Here is an 18,756-nt window from a genome sequence, read left to right on the forward strand (position 1 = left end):
TACCTAGAAGGCTAAGTGGTTCAGGAACAAGAAGAAGACTTACTTTTCACAGTCCTGTCACTGTCTTATACTCCTGAATTTTGTACCATTTGCACATTACCGTTTCAAAAAAGTGCTACTTGGCGCCCGTAGCTCAGCAGTTAGGGCACCAGCCACATACACCGGGGTTGGCAGGTTTGAACCTGGTCTGGGCCTGCTAAACAACAATGACAACTATAATAAAAAAAATAGTCAGGCGTTGTGGTAGGCACCTGTAGTCCTAGTTCCTTGGGAGGCTGAGGCAAGAGAATCGCTTAAGCTCAAGAGTTTGAGGTTGCCGTGAGCTGTGACACCATGGCACTCTACCCAGGGCAACATAGTGAGACTCTGTCTCAAAAAAAAAAAAAGTAAAATAAATAAAAATAGTAGTACAGCACTTTTGTTTTAATTATTAAAAAAATTACACGTGGTGTTGCAAACGGAATGGAGACCAATTTTTCCCTCAACATCCCCCAACAGCTCTCCAAACAAAACCTAGCCAGGGTGGCACCTTGGCTCAAAGGAGTAGGGTGCCGGCCCCATAGGCCAGAGGTGGCAGGTTCAAACCCAGCCCCGGCCAAAAAACTGCAAAAAACAAAAAACAAACAAAATCTGTAAAAACAATAGCAAAATTAAAATGTGTACCCTTCTTTAAAAAAAAAAACAAAACCTAGCGAAACACTGTTAGTTAAGCATTTCTGTTACTTCTACCTGGGATATGTGTTTTTCCTTCTCCTTTCTCCTTTCCCTGCCTCCTGACTCTTGGGCCTTCCTCTGCTCTCTCCTTTGGGCTTCCAGTGTCCTCTCAGGCTTTAATAACTCTCTCTCTCTCTGTGTCTGTCCCCTCAGCCTCACAGGAAAGGCCTGGTTCTTTGTGCCTTCTGTACCCTTGGGCCTGGCATAGCAGTGGGCATAGATTAAGTATCCAGTAAAGGTGAAGCACCTGAAGGGGGCAGTCAGTGTTCTTTCCTAAAAGCATTAGCAAGCGGTATTAATAAGGAAAAAATCAAGGTTGCAAAGTAAGAATGTGAGATTTTTATCAGGTCAGTCAAGATTAAGAGAATAGATGAAAATAGGTCTTGGGAGCATACCCAAGGCTGTCCTGTTCTAGGCTACTACAAAGTTTAAGTTAAAAAAAAATTTTAAAGGTGGTTCAGGCCTATAATCCCAGCACTCTGGGAGGCTGACGCGGGAGGATTGCTCGAGCCCCAGAGTTTGAGGCTGCAGTGAGCTATAATCATGTCACTGCACACCAGCCTGTGCAACGGAGTGAAAAAAATGAAAGGTCTTCCTATTTAGCAGCTAAAACAGAATAGAGAGATAAAAACACCAAAGTGAAAGATGATTCCTGAGAAAACATCAAGGGAATCAAAATGAGAGTCTGAGGTGGACTTCGGAGGAAGCCATCCTTTTAAAACCAAAGATCAAAGAGACACAGATCTCACAGCTACCCAGGCCGTCAAACTGACGAAACTCACCATTCACCCAAGGCCTCGAGGCAGCGCATGCGGCCTAGCATCAGCTCTGGGTCATCCTTGTTGGTGTCCATCTTCTTATCATAGGCTACGAGAGCATCCTCCCACTCGTGCAGTTTCTCATACCAGGTAGCCTGGATCTCCTGCCAAGTGGGAAAGAGAGAGGACTGCTATGAGGCACAGAGAACAAGGGGACATGGTATCTAATCCACATGCTGTTTCCTAAGGTGCTGTGTTGTATGTATGACACTTCACCTCTCACAGCAACCTGGGTTTGGATTAAAAAGAACTTCAGACTATCTGGAAGAATATTGCTTGGGGAAGGTAGAAATGCCAGTTCCTTGGCACACTGATAGAATGATCCTAGGATAATCTGAGGGCAGATGTCAGACCTTGCTCAGATCACTTCCTCCCCAGATATAAGGATCACCAGAAGACCAGTACGTGGGGATCTGAGGACAGGGGAAATGATTTGCGCGCAGCAGGAAGTCCTGACCAGGGCTCTTGCAAAGGTGCCATGGTCCCAATCTGCGGCAGTGCTGGCTGAGATTGGGCCATGTGGTAGGGAGGGCAGCTGCTTTCCTGATGGGGCCAGAAGGACCAAGCCACATCTGCATATTTGCTGGAGGAAAATAACTCACTTTTAAAAAGCTCTTGATTCTCTGCACTTCTTAACACATTTTTAAACTTTCAGGAAATAATAATTTAAAATATAACAGTGCCACTTAAAAGTCTTTGGAAAAACCTTTCTCCTATTCTTCTAGTGTCTCTCATCCAATGTTCCTTCCTGCTCAGTGCCTGGCAGCTGTACCAGTGTCAGGGGCCAAAGGAGGGATTCCATTGCCCTGCACAGATGGAGCGCCACGCAGAAACTGGGTGTCGTCCACGTGAGTAAGAGGCACTACAGTCTAGAAGTTTACACACTGTGACTCCAAGCGATCAGGAGGCTGTTTTATGTGTTTTCTGCCTGCCCTTCATCTCAATTTGTCTGCTGGGCTTCTTCATCATCAGCTCAGTAAACGACTAGTTCTGTACAGCCTAGGGTAGTGGCTCTCCTGGGATTTCTTTTACAACAATATGACTCCACAGTGGAATTTGAATGATATAATGTAGGGTCCACATTAGTTTCTCCCATTACCCTCTTCCCCTTTCTAAATAAAACCAACATTTGTATAGTATATACACTGACTACTCTACTAAGCTGTCTCAAAGAACCTTTTCTTTTTGAACCTCTGAAAGAAAGTCATGTACATTTGAGACTGTCGACTTGCACCTACTTCCCTGGTTTGTTTTTGGCAGAACCAGTACCCTCTGCTGCCCCTGGACTAGTGCTGCTGCCATGACAGCCTTCCCCAGCACCAGTGGGGTTTGCAAAAACATGCACATCTGACTCTATAGAAGGCTAACTGTCTAAGTTTCACGTTCCCAGCCTGTGCAAAATAATGCCTCTCTATATGCCTGAATATGAAAGAGAAACGTAGAGAGGAATGACTGTAAAGACAGCATAAAATTCAAAAATCTTAAATTAAGAGGCCAGGAAATGGTGGCTCACACCTGTAATCGTAGCACTTTGTGAGGCTGAGGCAGGTGGATCCCTTGAACTCAGGAATTTGAGACCAGCCTGAGCAAGGGCAAGACCCCATCTCTACTAAAAACAGAAAAATGAGCCAGGTGTTGTGGCAGATGCCTCTAGTCCCAACTACATGGGAGGCTGAGACAGGAAGATCACTTTAACCCAGGGGTTTGAGGTTGTAGTGACCTAGGCTGACATCACGGCACTCTAGCCTGGGCAACACAGTGAAACTCTGCCTTGAAACCAAAAAATCTTAAATTAAAAAGAAGCACTGGTAAACTTCCCATTCTGGATTTATACACTGGGTAGAAAAGAAAAAGAGCTAGTGACGAATGTGTGGCACGCACTCGTTATGAACAAGCAGAAAGTAGAGGGAGCAGCATATGGAGCGGGTCAGGTAGAGGACAGGGTATTTTGAATTGCAATAGATTGCAGAAACTATAAGATTTAAGCAATGAATCACACAAAATTCTAATGAGATTGCTGTTACATAAATTGTGCTGAGATAGCATTGGCTCTGCCAAGAAAAAGCAAACCATTGTCAAGCTTAATATGATTCAGCTACCTAAATATAACAGAAAATCCACCCTGGGTTTAGCAATAATCCTGGAGGCTAATGGCTACCTTTAGAACCTGAAGATGGAAGAACTTTCATTTAAGGTTGGCATTCTGAGTATGGAGGCATAAACCATCTGTTGGCAGGTATTCACCTGAATACCAGATGTTTGCAGAGTCCTTGTTGCAGTCAGTACTTACTGGGATATGAGCTTTAAGAGCATCAAAGAAGAGTACATCTTGGTCTAGGTGAACTACAATAAGTGCCCTCTCTCCCTACCTTCTTGCCTCTTGCAAAGGACTGTGGCAAAATAAGACGTATTCTTTCTATTCTCTTAGCCATTGGAGAGATACTGTCTTTGTCTAGTTATACATAATAAGTGCGAAAAATGGGAAAATGATTCCCTTAAAAGTTTCAGTCCAGGGCGGTGCCTGTGGCTCAAGGAGTAGGGCGCCAGTCCCATATGCCGGAGGTGGCGGGTTCAAACCCAGCCCTGGCCAAAAACCACAAAAAAAAAAAAAAAAAAAAGTTTCAGTCCAATTTACTAGCCCTTGTATAAGGCAAAACACTAGACCAGGCATCCTCAAACTTTTTAAACAGGGGGCCAATTCACTGTCCCTCAGACAATTGGAGGGCTGGACTATAGTTTTAAAAAAAAAAAAAACATGAACAAATCCCCATGTACACTGCACATATCTTATTTTGAAGTAAAAAACAAAACGGGAACAAATACAATTCATACCGCTTCATGTGGCCTGCGGGCCGCAGTTTGAGGACGCCTGCACTAGACAATCAAACAAAATCCTGTGAAGGATTCACAATTTTCTTCACTCTAACACCATGGGCTGTTGATTAAGGCAAACCAGAGTAAGCAATCTATGCTACTGAGAAAACGCTCCTCATCAAATAAACGGACCCAGAGCTTCTTGACCTTCTAGGAGTTCAATGCTAAGTTGATTAAGTTGGTGTTTGTATATTCTAGAAGCAAAACACCCTCCCAACATCACAAAGAGTAATGAAAATATTTTAAATTTGGTGGGGCAAGGATGGCAGCAGAGAAGCAGCTATGCAAGCAATAAAGAAACAGAAAAAAACCCCCTCAATGCTAAGTATAAATTATAGTGTGTGTGTGTATATATATATATATATATTTTTTTTAGAACTGGCCATGCTTTCTTCTTTTTTTTTTGGCCGGGGCTGGGTTTGAACCTGCCACCTCTGGCATATGGGGCCGGCGCCCTACCCCTTTGAGCCACAGGCGCCGCCCCATGCTTTCTTCTGAAGTATATACAGACACAATGCGAGCTGCCATGGCTGACACAAACGTAACTGAGATCAGGGTTAAATGTCCAGGCTCTGCTACCAAACTGCCCAGTTCAAGCTTTGGTTCTGCCGTTTATTCTTAACCTGGGACTACAGTCTCCTCATCTGTCAAATGGGATAACAACAGTAACTAATTTATAGCACTGTTATGAGGACTGATAAATTAGATAAAGTATATAAAACACTTAGCAAAAGGCTAAAGGCACATGCAAAGAGTTTGGCAAATATCAGCAATGACTATTATATTCTACCCGGATGATGTATGTTCCGTTTGAATATAGTTCCTACATACACTGTCTCTTTCATCTTTAAGAGACACAGGTAAGGCAGCGTCAGACTGCTACAAATTGAGAAAAAAACAGAAAAGGAGAGTTAACTTTCTTGATCAAGGTTATGGCTGAGTGCCTCCCTAGCCAGGTCACTATCTCTTATTTTTCTGGATGGAATGAGGCACTTACCAGCTCTCCATAGTGTTTCATGGCATATTCTAATACCCCGGCAGCTGCCTCCGGCTGCTGTAGCTTATTGTTAATGCTGAGAAAACAAAAGGAAGAGATGGTTACACTCAGCACATCTGAGGATGAGAGGCGTGAGGGTCAACGTGGGCAAATGGCTCCCCAGCACATTGAGGCCAACGTCTTGCAGATGCAGAGAGGCCATCAATTATCTGTTCCCACCAGAAAGCTCAGCTTGAACGACTGCATCTGACAAAAGGTCTTTGGTTGCCTTCCCTGATTTTGATAGGGTGGTAGAGGGTGTAGAGTGAAGGTTCCTCTGGGCCCCTTCCTCCAACCAGCATGGACCAGTTTCTTCTCAGATGTTGTCAGGTGGGCAGCATGAGTCTATTTTTGAAATGCTAGAAAGCCTGGATCCAAACTGTCCCTGCTGCAGTGCACAATCGCATGAGATCCTTCTGAACATTTAAGTCTTTTTTATTTTTAGACAGAATCTCACTACGTCGCCCTCGGTAGAGTGCTGTAGCGTTACAGCTCACAGCAACTTCTAACTCATGGGCTCAAGTGATTCTCTTGCCTCAGCCTCCCAAGTAGCTGGGACTACAGGTGCCTGCCACAACACCCGGCTATTTTTTGTTGCAGTTGTCATTGTCGGTTAGCTGGCCCGGGCTGGGTTCAAACCTGCCACCTTCGGTGTATGTGACTGGTGCCGTAACAACTGTACTACGGGCACCGAGCCTGAACATTTAAGTCTTAACTTCTCATCAGTTGTCTTCAGTAGCAGGAATAACTAAAATTAATCAAAATCATAAGACTGTGAGTGACACAGAGGTGGCACTGAGACTGGACCGTGTCAATGATTGATTGGTCAATGACAGAGCCTGGGAGCTGTGGCTGTGCAGCCATGATGACAACCCCAAACAAAGCCCACCCCTGCAAATCCAGATGGCTTCTTAGACCCTCTCCAGGGATTGCCTCCTACCCCTCCATTAGGAGGCTGCACATTTAGAGATACTTGGACTGGCCCCTGAAGTAGAGATGCTTTTCTCTAATGTCACCCAGCTTTGCTGAGGTATCTGCAGGAAGCAGGTCACCAGTAGGGCTGGAGGACTACAACTGTGTTGGGGCAACTGGGCAGTGCCTCTGGAAGGCCTCCTGCATGGAGCTGGTTCATCAGGCTGCAAGTCCCTGAGAGCAGGAGCCCCTTGTTCCAATAGGAATTTATGCAGCTAAACTCAACACTGAACAAATGTGTGAGTTATGCAGAGAAGGGAACAAGGAGAGGGCAAAGGAGCTGGCCTGAGAAATTCATAGGACCACAATGATTATATCTGTAGGGAGGAAAATGTGCCACACCAACTTCAGTCTAGACTGGTTTAATGAGCAAGGATCCAGTTTATTGCCCTGAGTACAAACTGTCTATTTGACTAGAATTAATTTTTATTTTTATTTTTATTTTTTTTTGGTTTTTTTTTTTTGGCCAGGGCTGGGTTTGAACCCGCCACCTCCGGCATATGGGACCGGCGCCCTACTCCTTGAGCCACAGGCGCCGCCCTAGAATTAATTTTTAAGTGGTTTTGGGAAATTCCAGGATTTGGGTTCAATGTGGTAACATGGCAAGAGATTGCTGTTATAAATATTATTTTTAAAAATCCAAATTCCACCACATTTCTTTCAATAAAACCAAGAGAGAACTGCCCAGAAATCTGAACTAGAGAAGTTAACATTTGTGAAAGTAATAACCTAATGCCTCATGTTTACAAAGCACGTTCCCAATAATCTTCCAATCTATTGCTCCTTTGACCTCATGTATCCATAAGAGAATGAGAAGGGAAAGGTATTATCACCCATCCGTTTGATTTTGCTAATAGGGAAACTAAGGTCCAGGAAAGGCAGTGATTTTCCCCAAGGCCACATGAATGGGGACAGTCCCACACTATTAGAACCAATCTTATGTCTCTTTGTTAAGGAAAGATGGGAGGTGATGCACCTTAGATTTGGAGTCAGAAGACTTGAGTCTCCCTACCCCGCATCAGATGGGTAATGTGCTAATATCATAACAAGGCTGGAGGGACACACATCTCACACGTGACGGTGAAAACCCAACTGCTGTGCTTAAATGAAACAAAAGGAGGCCAGCAGCGGTAGCTCACGCCTGTAACCCTAGCACTCTGGGAGTCCGAGGTGGTGGCTTGCCTGAGCTCAGAAGTTTGAGACCTGCCTGAGTCAGAGCAAGAACCTATCTTTAAAAATAGCAGGCATTGTAGCGGGAGCCTATAGTCCCAGCTACTTGGGAGCTGAGGCAAGAGAATAACTTGAGCCCAAGAGTTTGAGACTGCTGTGAGCTGTGACAGCATAGCACTCTACTGAGGGCAAGAAAGTGCAACTCTGTCTCAAAAAAAAGGATTAAGTCCCTAGTTTCACTTTCTAGAGGCTGAATTCTACCACTTATTAGCTGTGTGACTATAAACAAACCATCTTTTTTTAAGTTTTAAGTTCCTCATCTATAAAATGGAGTTAATACCAACTCTTCCTTCATAGGGTTCTTCAGGGAATTAAAAGAAACGATGTATATGAAATTGCTAAGCAGGTCCTTATAAATGCTATGTGGGTCTTTCACCGGTTTTTGTCCAAGGATGTAAGTTTCTAGAAACAGATTTACATGCTATCTATAGGAAGAGCACACAGGCACGAGTGAGACTTAATACTAGGAAGTCAGGCGGTGCCTGTGGCTTAGTCAGTAAGGCGCCGGCCCCATATACTGAGGGTGGCGGGTTCAAACCCGGCCCCGGCCAAACTGCAACCAAAAAATAGCCGGGTCTTGTGGCGGGCGCCTGTAGTCCCAGCTGCTCGGGAGGCTGAGGCAGGAGAATCACTTAAGCCCAGGAGTTGGAGGTTGCTGTGAGCTGTGTGAGGCCACGGCACTCTACCGAGGGCCAGAAAGTGAGACTCTGTCTCTACAAAAACAACAACAACAACAACAAATACTAGGAAGTCATCTGTGCAAGTTCTAAACTCTTCCTGAGTAGGAGTAGACAAGTGTCTGGTATCCAGACTCTAGGACCTGATTCAGGGGGAATCTACTAGGCAGACCCCCTGATGCTTTTTGTGCTGCTGCTAAGCCAAGCAATGCACCAGGATATTCTCTGTAAATTAGTCTGCTGCAAAATTCAGATATGTACTTAATTTCTAAGTGAAACCAGATCATGACAATTTCCTTTAGGAAGCCATACATAAATTTTTTTAAGCCGAGAATAAAAAGCAAGTCTAAAGGGCCTAACTCCACTGTACGTCCCCTGAGCAGCAGTTTCCAATGCCTCTTGGCCCTGTAAGTCAGGTACTAGACCACTGTTTTTCAACCTTTTTTTATCTCACGCACGCTTGAACTTATCTATAGTGACACACTTAAATTATGTTGATCAAAAAGGAAAAGAAGAAGAAGAAAAGGAAGTGCTCTGAACTTCTTTTGAAAATAATTTAATTAGTGAAGTTTAAAAATTTTCATGGCACACCTAAGAGCCTCTCAGGGCACACCAGCTAAAAATCACTATACTAGACTTTGTTGCCCATGCACACGGGGCTGGGTGAACTGTGTTAATAACTAATATTACTAAGTATAAATTTGGAATTTGCTGGTTCCTTGAACCTAAATAAAGCATGCTCTCAGAGTTCTGATGAGGAAGGTAAAACGCTTTTTTGCCTGAACCAGAAGAAACTAACTACAAGTGAAATTCATGTGCAATGTTAAGTGAACCAGCTGCTATCATCCTGAGTATCTTTCCTCTCCCCCCTTTCCACATTAATTTCTTACAGACCTTTCTCCCTAAGCTACCTTTTTCTTCTTTCCTTCTGAGGAGTCTTTCATGCATGGCTACAAGGCTGCTGGAGGATACTAACTGCTCTGGGGAGTTAAATGAGCAGAACTGATCTTGGTGATCAAGGGGGTCTGTTGTCTTGTTAGAGGACCTTGATTTCTTCCTCTTGGAACTGGAACTCCATCCTGGGAGGCAAGAAGATGACATAACAAGATGCCTAAGACGAGAGCTCAGTGCATGTGCCCGGCACTGTGTGTACTGCTTATATATATTTTACCCTGTTTACCCAATCATTAATATTCCCATTTTACAAAGGAAAAAAATGTGGCCCAGTAGATTATAGGCTGTTGCTCTCCCTTAAAAGGCTGCTTTCCCTTACAAGTCTTACCACTCACTTTAAGGTGGCAAGTGGCTCTAGTCTCAGCTATTTGGGAGGCTGAGGCTGGAGAATGGCTTGAGCCCAGGAGTTCTGGGCTGTAGACTGCTATGCTGACAGGGTTCCTACACTAAGTTCAGCAGTGATACTATGAATGATGACCTCCCAGGAGCAAAGGACCCCCAGGTTGCCTAAGAAAGAGTGAAATGGCCTGGGTCTGAAATGGAGCAAGTAGTGTGGATCAAAAGTGGAATCAGGCCTGTGAATAGCCCTGGTGCTGCCCAGGTAGCACAGTGAGATCTCATCTCTTAAAAAAAAACACACGAAAGTATCTTAAATAACAAACACTGTAAGTTCTGCAATGGGAAGGACGGTGTCTTACCTTTCTACTCTCAGCATTAGTCAGCTCCCAGTAAATAACTGTAAAATGAATGAATGTGAGCAATTGGTGGGATGTTTCTATCGGTAACTGTCTCTCTATAATTCACTGTGCAGAGAAAGGAGCCCTCCATGCCTTCATTTTAACTTTCTCATACTCCCTTCTTACCCCCATGCTCCCACCCCACATTTCTTCATTCCTTGCAGAAGCTGTGAACACACCTTAAAGCCTCCCTGTGATGAGCGGCATGCCACCACAGCAGGCTTTTTCCCATGGCAGCAGGGCTTACACAGCTGAGGTTGTGAAGTGCAAGACAAATGAGCCTTTGTGGAAACACAGGAGTTCCAGCCACTCAGTCCCTAGCCTCTTCCTACTTGGGCGACACAAGACTGCCCTGGGAATTACTCCCCCTTTAAACTCCCGTTTTATGAGACTGAAGGGAGAGAACGTATGTTTGGCTTATGTGAGGAAATCACCTTTGCTCAAAAGTCCCCTTTTAAAGAGGAGCTCAGGTTTCAGAGGACAGTGGGGAGTGTCACAAAGCCTGTTCCATAAACACTCCCCCAGTGCCCCTCAGCCTTTCCCTATTAGTGCTGTAGGCTAATAAAAGGCACACTGTTCAAAGCTCCCTCCCAACAGCAGAGAAGTGCTCAGTGACACAACCCAGACCCCAGAGTTAATGGTCTGGCGAAAAAACTCTGACAACAAACGACTATAGAGACGGAGGTTTGGGTGGCAACGTGCCCAGGACAAGCAGTGTGCAGAAACAATAGGTCCAACAGGTTTCCCATCGGCTCTGGAGGAGCACTGAGGTCAGAAGGACAAGAACCCCCTGGCAGGGCTTTTCTAAGCTAGTGGAGGCTGGTCCCCACTGTGGTCCTAACCTGGGCGCAGAGGGCATCTGCGAGTACTCCACCTTCATGCAGTTGCCATCTGACACAGCTGGGAACCTGCCTATCTGAATACTGAAACACCTTCCTGGTGTTAGGAAAACAATGAAGACGGAAAGGAGAACAAAGGGAATTAGAGTATCGGTGGGGGAGGAGGCCGTTATACAGGCGTATTCATTTTCATTCATTTCTCCCCTACTAAGATTTAATTTTGATTAAAAAGGGTTGAGTAGAAGAGTTTGAAATTGGGAAAATTCTTGCCAGCTGAGGACAACACTTTCTAGAGTGGAAACAACAAACTGCCTCACTGCCTTCATAGACCAACAGCACACTATTACACCAAGCACCTTTCCCCCCACCGTCTAGAAATCTCCTTCTAGAGGTGGGGCAAGAGCATGAACCGAGACTGGCAGGGATGTGAGGGGGTGACAGCTGAGGAGCCAGCACAGTGGGGTGGGGCTGTGGCTGCCCTGGCGCGCCCTCGCTCTCCCTCTGTGCAGTTTGGGGGAGTATGACTGACTGAAGGGTTGTCATTAACAGCTCTGGGTCTTCATGACAGCAAAGTGGGCCGATTGCCCTTCCTGCCAGCTGAGGAGAAACCTGGAGAACACCGGTGCCTGCAAGTGTGTCCTATCACTGTTCCACAGGCTTCCGGACTGATGTCAAATCCATGATAATTTGGCTTGGTCATTCCTCCTTGTAGGGGCCATTTGCTGCCTTGGCGCCTTGTGACCTCCAGGCTATTCAGAGAAAAGTGATGCAAGGCTCTTCCACACAAAGCCCAAGCCCATCGTAAAGTCCTCAGGCAAACGAGGAGCATCTGCAGTCACATCTGGGGGATCGCTCAGGCCTCCCTACTGCTCCCATCAGGAATTTATGAGAACATTACACTGCTTCCCAAATGGCTCGGGGCCTTCTTTCTCCTGTCTATTTCTAGTGCAGACCACAGTCTGCGTTTCATTTGGTTCCCTGTCAAGTGAAAATTCTCTGAATTCTCTTGGTGCTGGGCTGGTGACACGTGCACGACAGCTGATGGTACCACGGCAGGTATGACTGAGGGGCCTGGACCAGACACTGCTTTGGGTGTTCACTGATGTAGCAAGCATTTTTTCTTGTTTCTCTACAGAGAGATAACCGCTTCAGATCCCACTGTCACGTCTCCCAGCACTGAGGCTTAGCTCTGTGTCCAACATGTCATTAGAATCCAAACAGTCTGATTCCCTCCCAGGGCCAGGAGGATCTGGGGTTGGCTGAGCCCTGATGTCTTTATTTACCTTGGGAGTCTGGGAATAGGAGAATGGTTTGGGAAGCCCAAGAAATGAACAATCTAGAAGTGAAACAACAGCAATCCAGATATAGGCAAAGTGAGAACATCTGAAAAGTGACATGGCTGGAAGGTTAGGTGCGGCTGCAGGAATGCAGGCAGCATGGAAAGTGAAGACAGGTTGGGAGGTCTCGGAGTTGCCCAACGCAAAGCTAGACGAGGTGCTGAATACTGTGGAAACTTAAGTGTCCTCTTCTCGATATTAAGAAGGAAGGTGGCCCCATTACAAGGTTTCAAAGCTGGGTCATTTTATGTCCTTAGAGCTCTTGGGGACTTAAGGTTTGGTGCAAGACAGAGGGCCAGCTTTGGACAGTCAAAACTGCTCCTGATGTCCCAGTTGCAGGGTGCTTACAAACAATGAGTTCTTCCTATAGCTTCAGCCTTTCCTTTGTCTGGTCACAGTATCTAGAAGATATGCTAATGTGAATGAGAGAAAATGTGAGCGTTTAAGAATAAAAAGGGTAGGTTCGGTGCCCATAGCATAGTGGTCACGGTGCCGGCCACATGCACCGAGCCTGGCAGGTTTGAACCTGGCCCCGGCCAGCTAAACTCCCGAGGGCGACATAGTAAGACTGTCTCAAAAAAATAAAATAAAATAAAAAGGGTAGATTGTTACTGGTTGTTTAGATTAGGAAGGGGGAAGGCAAAAAATCCTTTCTTTTCAAGATTGATGGGGGAGGTGTAACTTTTAATTAGGAAAAATTGGGGAAAGGGAGTATTTTCACCTGTACACATTCCGTGGCCAGGAACACATATTTTATATGTAGTAGTACATACAGTTTTGTTTTGTTTTTGTTTTTGATACAGAGTCTCACTATGTCGCCCTGGGTAGAGTGCTGTGGCGTCACAGCTCACAGCAACCTCAAACTCTTGGGCTTAAGTGATTCCCTTGCCTCAGCCTCCCACCACAATCTCTTGCAGTTGTCATTGTTGTTTAGCTGGCCCAGGCTGGGTTCAAACGTGCCACCCTTGGTGCACAGGGCTGGCACTGTAACCACTGTGCTACGGGTGCCGAGCCGAATACATACAGTTTTGTATTCTGCCTTTTCACATAACAGGCATTTCCCCCTTTGTCCAGAGTCTTCATAATTAATGGCTATATAATAGCTTCATCTCACTCAGAGATCCCATGGTTGGCTGCAATACCAGGCCATCAGGTGCTGCCTGTGAGCTCACATTCAGGGTCCTCTGAGATCGCTCACTCACTATGGGACCTGTCTTATAGAATCTTACTAGTAGGGACCTGTCCTACAGAATCTTATAAAGTCGGCTCTGGGGATCACAGTGACCACCTCCCAGAGGTGAACACTGGGGACAGCTGATAAGCTCCAGGCATCTCTGGCTGGATGGGGCCCAGGTGCCCTAACAGGATGTAGTGTGAGGCGGCAGAGAGGTACACAACCCTAAGCCCAAGGTTTGTGCTGGCTGGGTTTCCAGCTGAGGGGCCTGTCAGAGGCGTGTTGTAAAAATGATGAATGGCTGTCACATTTCCAAGGCTCTGGCTGATTTAGGGAGGTATTGGCAGGCGCATTGCTCCCAGCATGTCAGGCAGTTAATTACTTCCAACTTTATCTTTCTTGTCAACACTTCTTGACAAATTGGCCATTATCTTTTTATTCTACAACAATGAGCACTGCTCCTTTTCTGGTGAGGCCTGGAGCTTCCCCACCACCACCCCCATCTGCTTCTTCAGATCCAGAGAGAAATGAAGAGCTCAGAGAGATGTTACAAAGCAGCCACACCAGGAAAGGTAAGGGAAAGGAACAAAGGGGGCGGGCTCGCGGACTGACTCCAAAGCTAATTTTCATCTGTCAGAACTCAAATCAGAGTTGATATTTTAAGTAAAATCCTTATTTCTTGGCTTTGGAGTTTCACGAGCTCTGACTCAGTCCATAACGTGGATGAAGTTGGGAAACAAAAATTAAAGAGCTGGCACCTAGCGACCTGGCAGCCTCTAATGCTCCACATTTGATTGTGTAAGCATATGTGAGCTGGCCTCCTTCTCTATTAAGGAGCTGGGCCATTCTGTAGGAATGCTGATGCCCATTCTGGGATCAGGGAAATGAAAAAAAAAATGCCTATCTTCTTGCTGAGGACACCCTTACAGACAACTGTGACACACTATCATTAGGTTACCAAGATTCACAGCCAGTGAAACGTCCAAAAGAATTTGGACAGATCATCATCACTGGGACTGGCTGCCTTCAACAGCCACCAGGCAGAGCCCAGCACCTACCGTATTTTGTCAATTCTAAGAAACACATTTTTTTCACACCTTAACATCTCTGAAATCAGGACGAAGCATACACTTCAAGGTTTCATAGCACTGTGACACAGTTTAACTGTCAGCAGCTTCCTTCCCTCCCACAGTGTACATAAAAATCAGACGCAGTTTCTACAACTCATGGCAAGAGCAGGCCCATTAAATCCAGGTGTCCCTGAGATGAGCTGGGTGATGTGTAGGAGCAGCGGTTTACCAGTGACATACAGCAAGCTTCTCCCTTTAGAGGGGTCTTATTGTTGTGATAAGAGCCCCCCTGTGCTTTTGGCCAGCTTCAGGAGGAACCCGAGAACTCAGCTCTTCTGATGGCTCCTTGCTGATGGCCAGCTTTCTGTACTTTCTTGGGGTTTGTAAGATGCTATACAAAAGGCTCGCCGCCTGTGGCTCAAGTGGCTAAGGCGCCAGCCACATACACCTGAGCTGGCCAGTTCAAATCCAGCCCAGGCCCGCCAAACGACAATGATGGCTGCAACCAAAAAAATAGCCAGGCATTGTGGCAGGCACCTGTAATCCCAGCTACTTGGGAGGAGGAGGCAGGAGAATTGCTTGAGCCCAGGAGTTGGAGGTTGCTGTGAGCTGTGATGCCACAGCACTCTACCCAGGGTGACAGCTTGAGGCTCTGTCTCAAAAAAAAAAAAAATGCTATACAAAGTAGAGCTGTTATACATGGACTCTCCAGGAAGTCTTCAGAGCAGCCAGAAGTAAATTTACACTCTACTGATGATTGGAGACACTTGACCTCTTAGGCTGAATCTAAAAGGGCCTTAAAAAAAAAAAAAATGGGGCTAGAGAGAAAGATACAATCTGTGCCTGTGCTTTTGCAAAACAAACCCTTCCTGTGTTCTCTGCAGCACTGGAGCTTTCCCACAAGGGGCACAGACTCCAGGAGGCACACAGGCCCTTTTGAAGTTGCATAAACTCAGAGGTCTGGAATGTATTTTGCTAGGAGCAAAACCTTACCTCTCAGGACCCAGCGCTTTTTCTTCTAATAGGTGTGGGCAAAGAAAAGGACCGCATACCTTTTCTGAAAGTCAACTTTGAAAGCAGAACTTAACACTTCCAAGCAGCACAATAGTGACACCTTGGAAACGTGTTTAGAATTAAGACAGAGTGGGTTTTGTTTGCATCTAGCCCCCCGCCTGCATACTGTAAAACCCAGTCACCCTTGCCATTAATTGGTTGCTCAGGCACAACTGGCACAAATCTTCTAACATTCTTAAAGAATGACAGGCCTGTTTTCCAGCTGGTGATGCCTGAGTCAGGGTGGAGGCAGTCTAGCACGAAGAGAAGCTGTGTAGTTCATGGGGCAGCTTGGGGTGTGGACCTGACATCTTGTCCTGTAACCCCTGACAGGGTCTTGTCTCTAGATAAGACTGATTTACTGAAGTTGCAATGTGATGGACATTTGATTCCCCTTTGGGGACAGACAAGATGTGTTAGGTTTCTGGATAAAATATGGGGAACACAGCTGTGCAGAAATAAGGTCATGCTCCTTCCTTCATTCTGTCTTCAATATTTAGCGGCCGCGTGTGGCCCCTCAGGCTGATGCAGACTGAAGTAATAAGACGTGCCATCTACACAGGCTTCTGGAATAAACAAGAGTGGGATAAAATCTGACCCCAAATGCTCTGTGGTCCTTGCTGATCTTCTTAAGTAAAGAAAGACGAGTGAAACACAGACTAGTGGTTTCCAAGGATATGAAGGGATTACACAATAAGGACACTACCTCAAGTTACTGATAAAAAAAGAGGATTGAAACAAAACACCTCAACCCTTCCAGCGCTCACTTTCTTTTTTTTTTTTTTTTGAGACAGAGTCTCATTATGTCACTCTCAGCAGAGTGCCATGGCGTCACAGCTCACAGCAACCTCAAACTCCTGGGCTTAAGCGATTCTCTTGCCTCAGCCTCCCAAGTAGCTGGGACTATAGCGTCCACCACAATGCCTGGCTATTTTTTGGTTGTAGTTGTCATTGTTGTTTGGCAGGCCTGGGCTGGGTTCAAACCTGTCACCTTCAGTGTATGTGGCTGGCACCCTAGCTGCTGAGGTACAGGCACCAAGCCAGTGCTCACTTTCTTTGACACTTTGACTAGGACTTAAAGAAGAAAAATGGATGAAAAGGAGAGATGTGATACCCTACAGTGAAGATCTTGCCATGATAAGATACTAGACATGTCCATGGGAGAAGACTGTAAGTCTCCATGACAGATATGTAGTGAGAAAAGAACCTTCTGTTTGGAATTCATTCTTTCATTCAACAAGTTCCAACTGAGTATCTCTTCTGATTTTTTTTTTTTTGAGACAGTTTCACTTTGTTGCCCTGGCTAGAGTTTTGTGGCATCACAGCTCACAGCAACCTCAAACTCTGGGGCTTGAGCAATCCTCTTGCTTCAGCCTTCCAAGTAGCTGGTACTATAGGCACCTGCCACTACACCTGGCTAGTTTTTCTATTTTTAGTAGAGATGGGGTCTCAAATGCTCAGGCTGGTCTTGAACTCCTAAGTTCAAGCAATCCACCCACCTCCGCCGCCCAGAGTGCTGGGATCACAGGTGTGAGCCACTACGCCCGGCCTAAGTATCTCTTTGGTCTTAGTCTTTGTGCAAAGGGCTAGATGCCAGAAGTACTGTGGTAAATAAGACAGAGGAGGTCTCTGCTTTCACAGAGCTTACAGTTTAGGGAAGCAGATGTACACAAAAAGACCAAACTAGAGTAAGTATGTGGAAGACAATAGAGAGAGCTTAGAGAAAAACATGGGGGACTCAGGTCAGGGGAGTCAGGAAAGGCTTTTCTAATGAGACAACTGTGTACTAAATTATACTATCTGCTGGATATTAACTACGTGTCAGACACTCCTCCAAGCGGGTTTTTTTCTTTTTATTGTTGGGAATTCACTGAGGGTACAAAGAACCAGGTTATGCTGACTAGTCTAAGTGTTTTACGTGCATCATTTTTAAACAAACTTCCTCATTCAAATAAAACATATACATAAGAAAATGTACACCTAATTGCACCACTTAACTAATTATCATAATGTGAAGACAACTTTGTAACTAGCACCCAGACCATGAGATAGAACACAACACCCTGCCAGCAGCCCAGAAACTCACTCTCCATGTCCCCAGAGATAAGCAGTACTCTGCCTTCTAATACAACGGGTTAGTTTGGTCAGTTTCTGAACTTTACATAAATACTTCACACTATGTTAGTGAGATGCATCCATGTTGTGGCATATCCCAGTAGTGTTTGCTTTCTGTTGCTGAGTGATACTTTTCTTGTTTGAATACACCACCATTTACCTGTCTTACTGTTGATGGAAATTTGACTAGTTTTCAATGTTTGGCTATTATGAGTGGTAGAACCAAAAACACTCTCATCTCTATCTTTTGGAGCACATGTGCTCACACCTCTTTTCTTTTCTTTTTTTTTTTTTTTTTGAGGCAGAGTCTCGTTTTATCACCCTCGGTAGAGTGCTGTGGTGTCATAGCTCACAGCAACCTCAAACTCTTGGGTTTAAGTAATTCTCTTGCCTCAGCCTCCCAAGTAGCTGGGACTACAGGCGGCCACCACCAACACCTGGCTCTTTTTAGAAACGAGGTCTCACTCTGGCTCAGGCTGGTCTTGAACCTGTGAGCTCAGTCCATCCACCCGCCTTGGCCTCCTAGAGTGCTAGGATTATAGGCGTGAGCCATTGTGCCCAGCCTCACATTTCCATTGGTACAGCTTTATAAGCTACTAACAAATTGTTCTCCAAAGTGGTTTAACCAATTTACATTTGTACCAGTAGGATATGAAAACCCTACTGGCTCCATATCTCTGTCAACATTTGGTATTTTTAGTTTTCCATTTCAGCCCTTCTGCTTGGTATGTAGAGACATTTTATTATGCTTTTACTTTGACTTTCCATAATGACTGATGAGATGGGGTAGCTTTTTTTTTTTTGAGACAGAGTCTCACTCTATTGCCCTGGATAGAGTGCTGTGACCATACTTCACAGCAACCTCAAACTCTTGGGCTCAAGCGATCCTCTTGCCTCAGTCTCCCCAGTAGCTGGGACTACAGGTGCCTGCCACACCGCCTGGCTAGTTGATGGGGTAATTTTGTGTGTGTATAGGTGTTCTGGATATTCTCTTTTGTGAACTAAGCACTAGTTTCCCTTATTATTTGATAAGTGCTTTTTACATTCTCTGGATACAAGAGTATACATTAGAAATATTTGTCTTTTCATTCTCTTCATAGTGTCTCCTAATGAACAGAAATGACTAGTTTTTTTTTTTGTTTTTTTTTTGTAGAGA

General features: G+C 45.3%; 1 protein-coding gene and 1 non-coding gene across 4 annotated transcripts in view; both read right to left on the minus strand.

The window, feature by feature from the left end:
• The window catches only part of MTOR (mechanistic target of rapamycin kinase), a 140,352-nt gene that overhangs the window by 52,663 nt on the left and 68,933 nt on the right, over positions 1-18,756 (minus strand). For all 3 annotated transcript variants that reach the window (XM_053577336.1, XM_053577334.1, XM_053577335.1), the window contains 2 exons: positions 5,404-5,479; positions 1,497-1,636 (listed from right to left, as the gene is read on the minus strand). In XM_053577336.1, coding sequence (XP_053433311.1) covers positions 1,497-1,636; positions 5,404-5,479 — 216 coding nt within the window. The remainder of the gene's footprint in view (positions 1-1,496; positions 1,637-5,403; positions 5,480-18,756) is intronic.
• On the minus strand, positions 7,431-7,534 carry LOC128575739 (small nucleolar RNA U13). Its single transcript, XR_008377143.1, has one exon. It is a non-coding gene; the product is annotated as a small nucleolar RNA U13 (small nucleolar RNA).

This window comes from Nycticebus coucang, chromosome 22, assembly GCF_027406575.1.
Source record: "Nycticebus coucang isolate mNycCou1 chromosome 22, mNycCou1.pri, whole genome shotgun sequence".
NCBI lineage: Eukaryota > Metazoa > Chordata > Mammalia > Primates > Lorisidae > Nycticebus > Nycticebus coucang.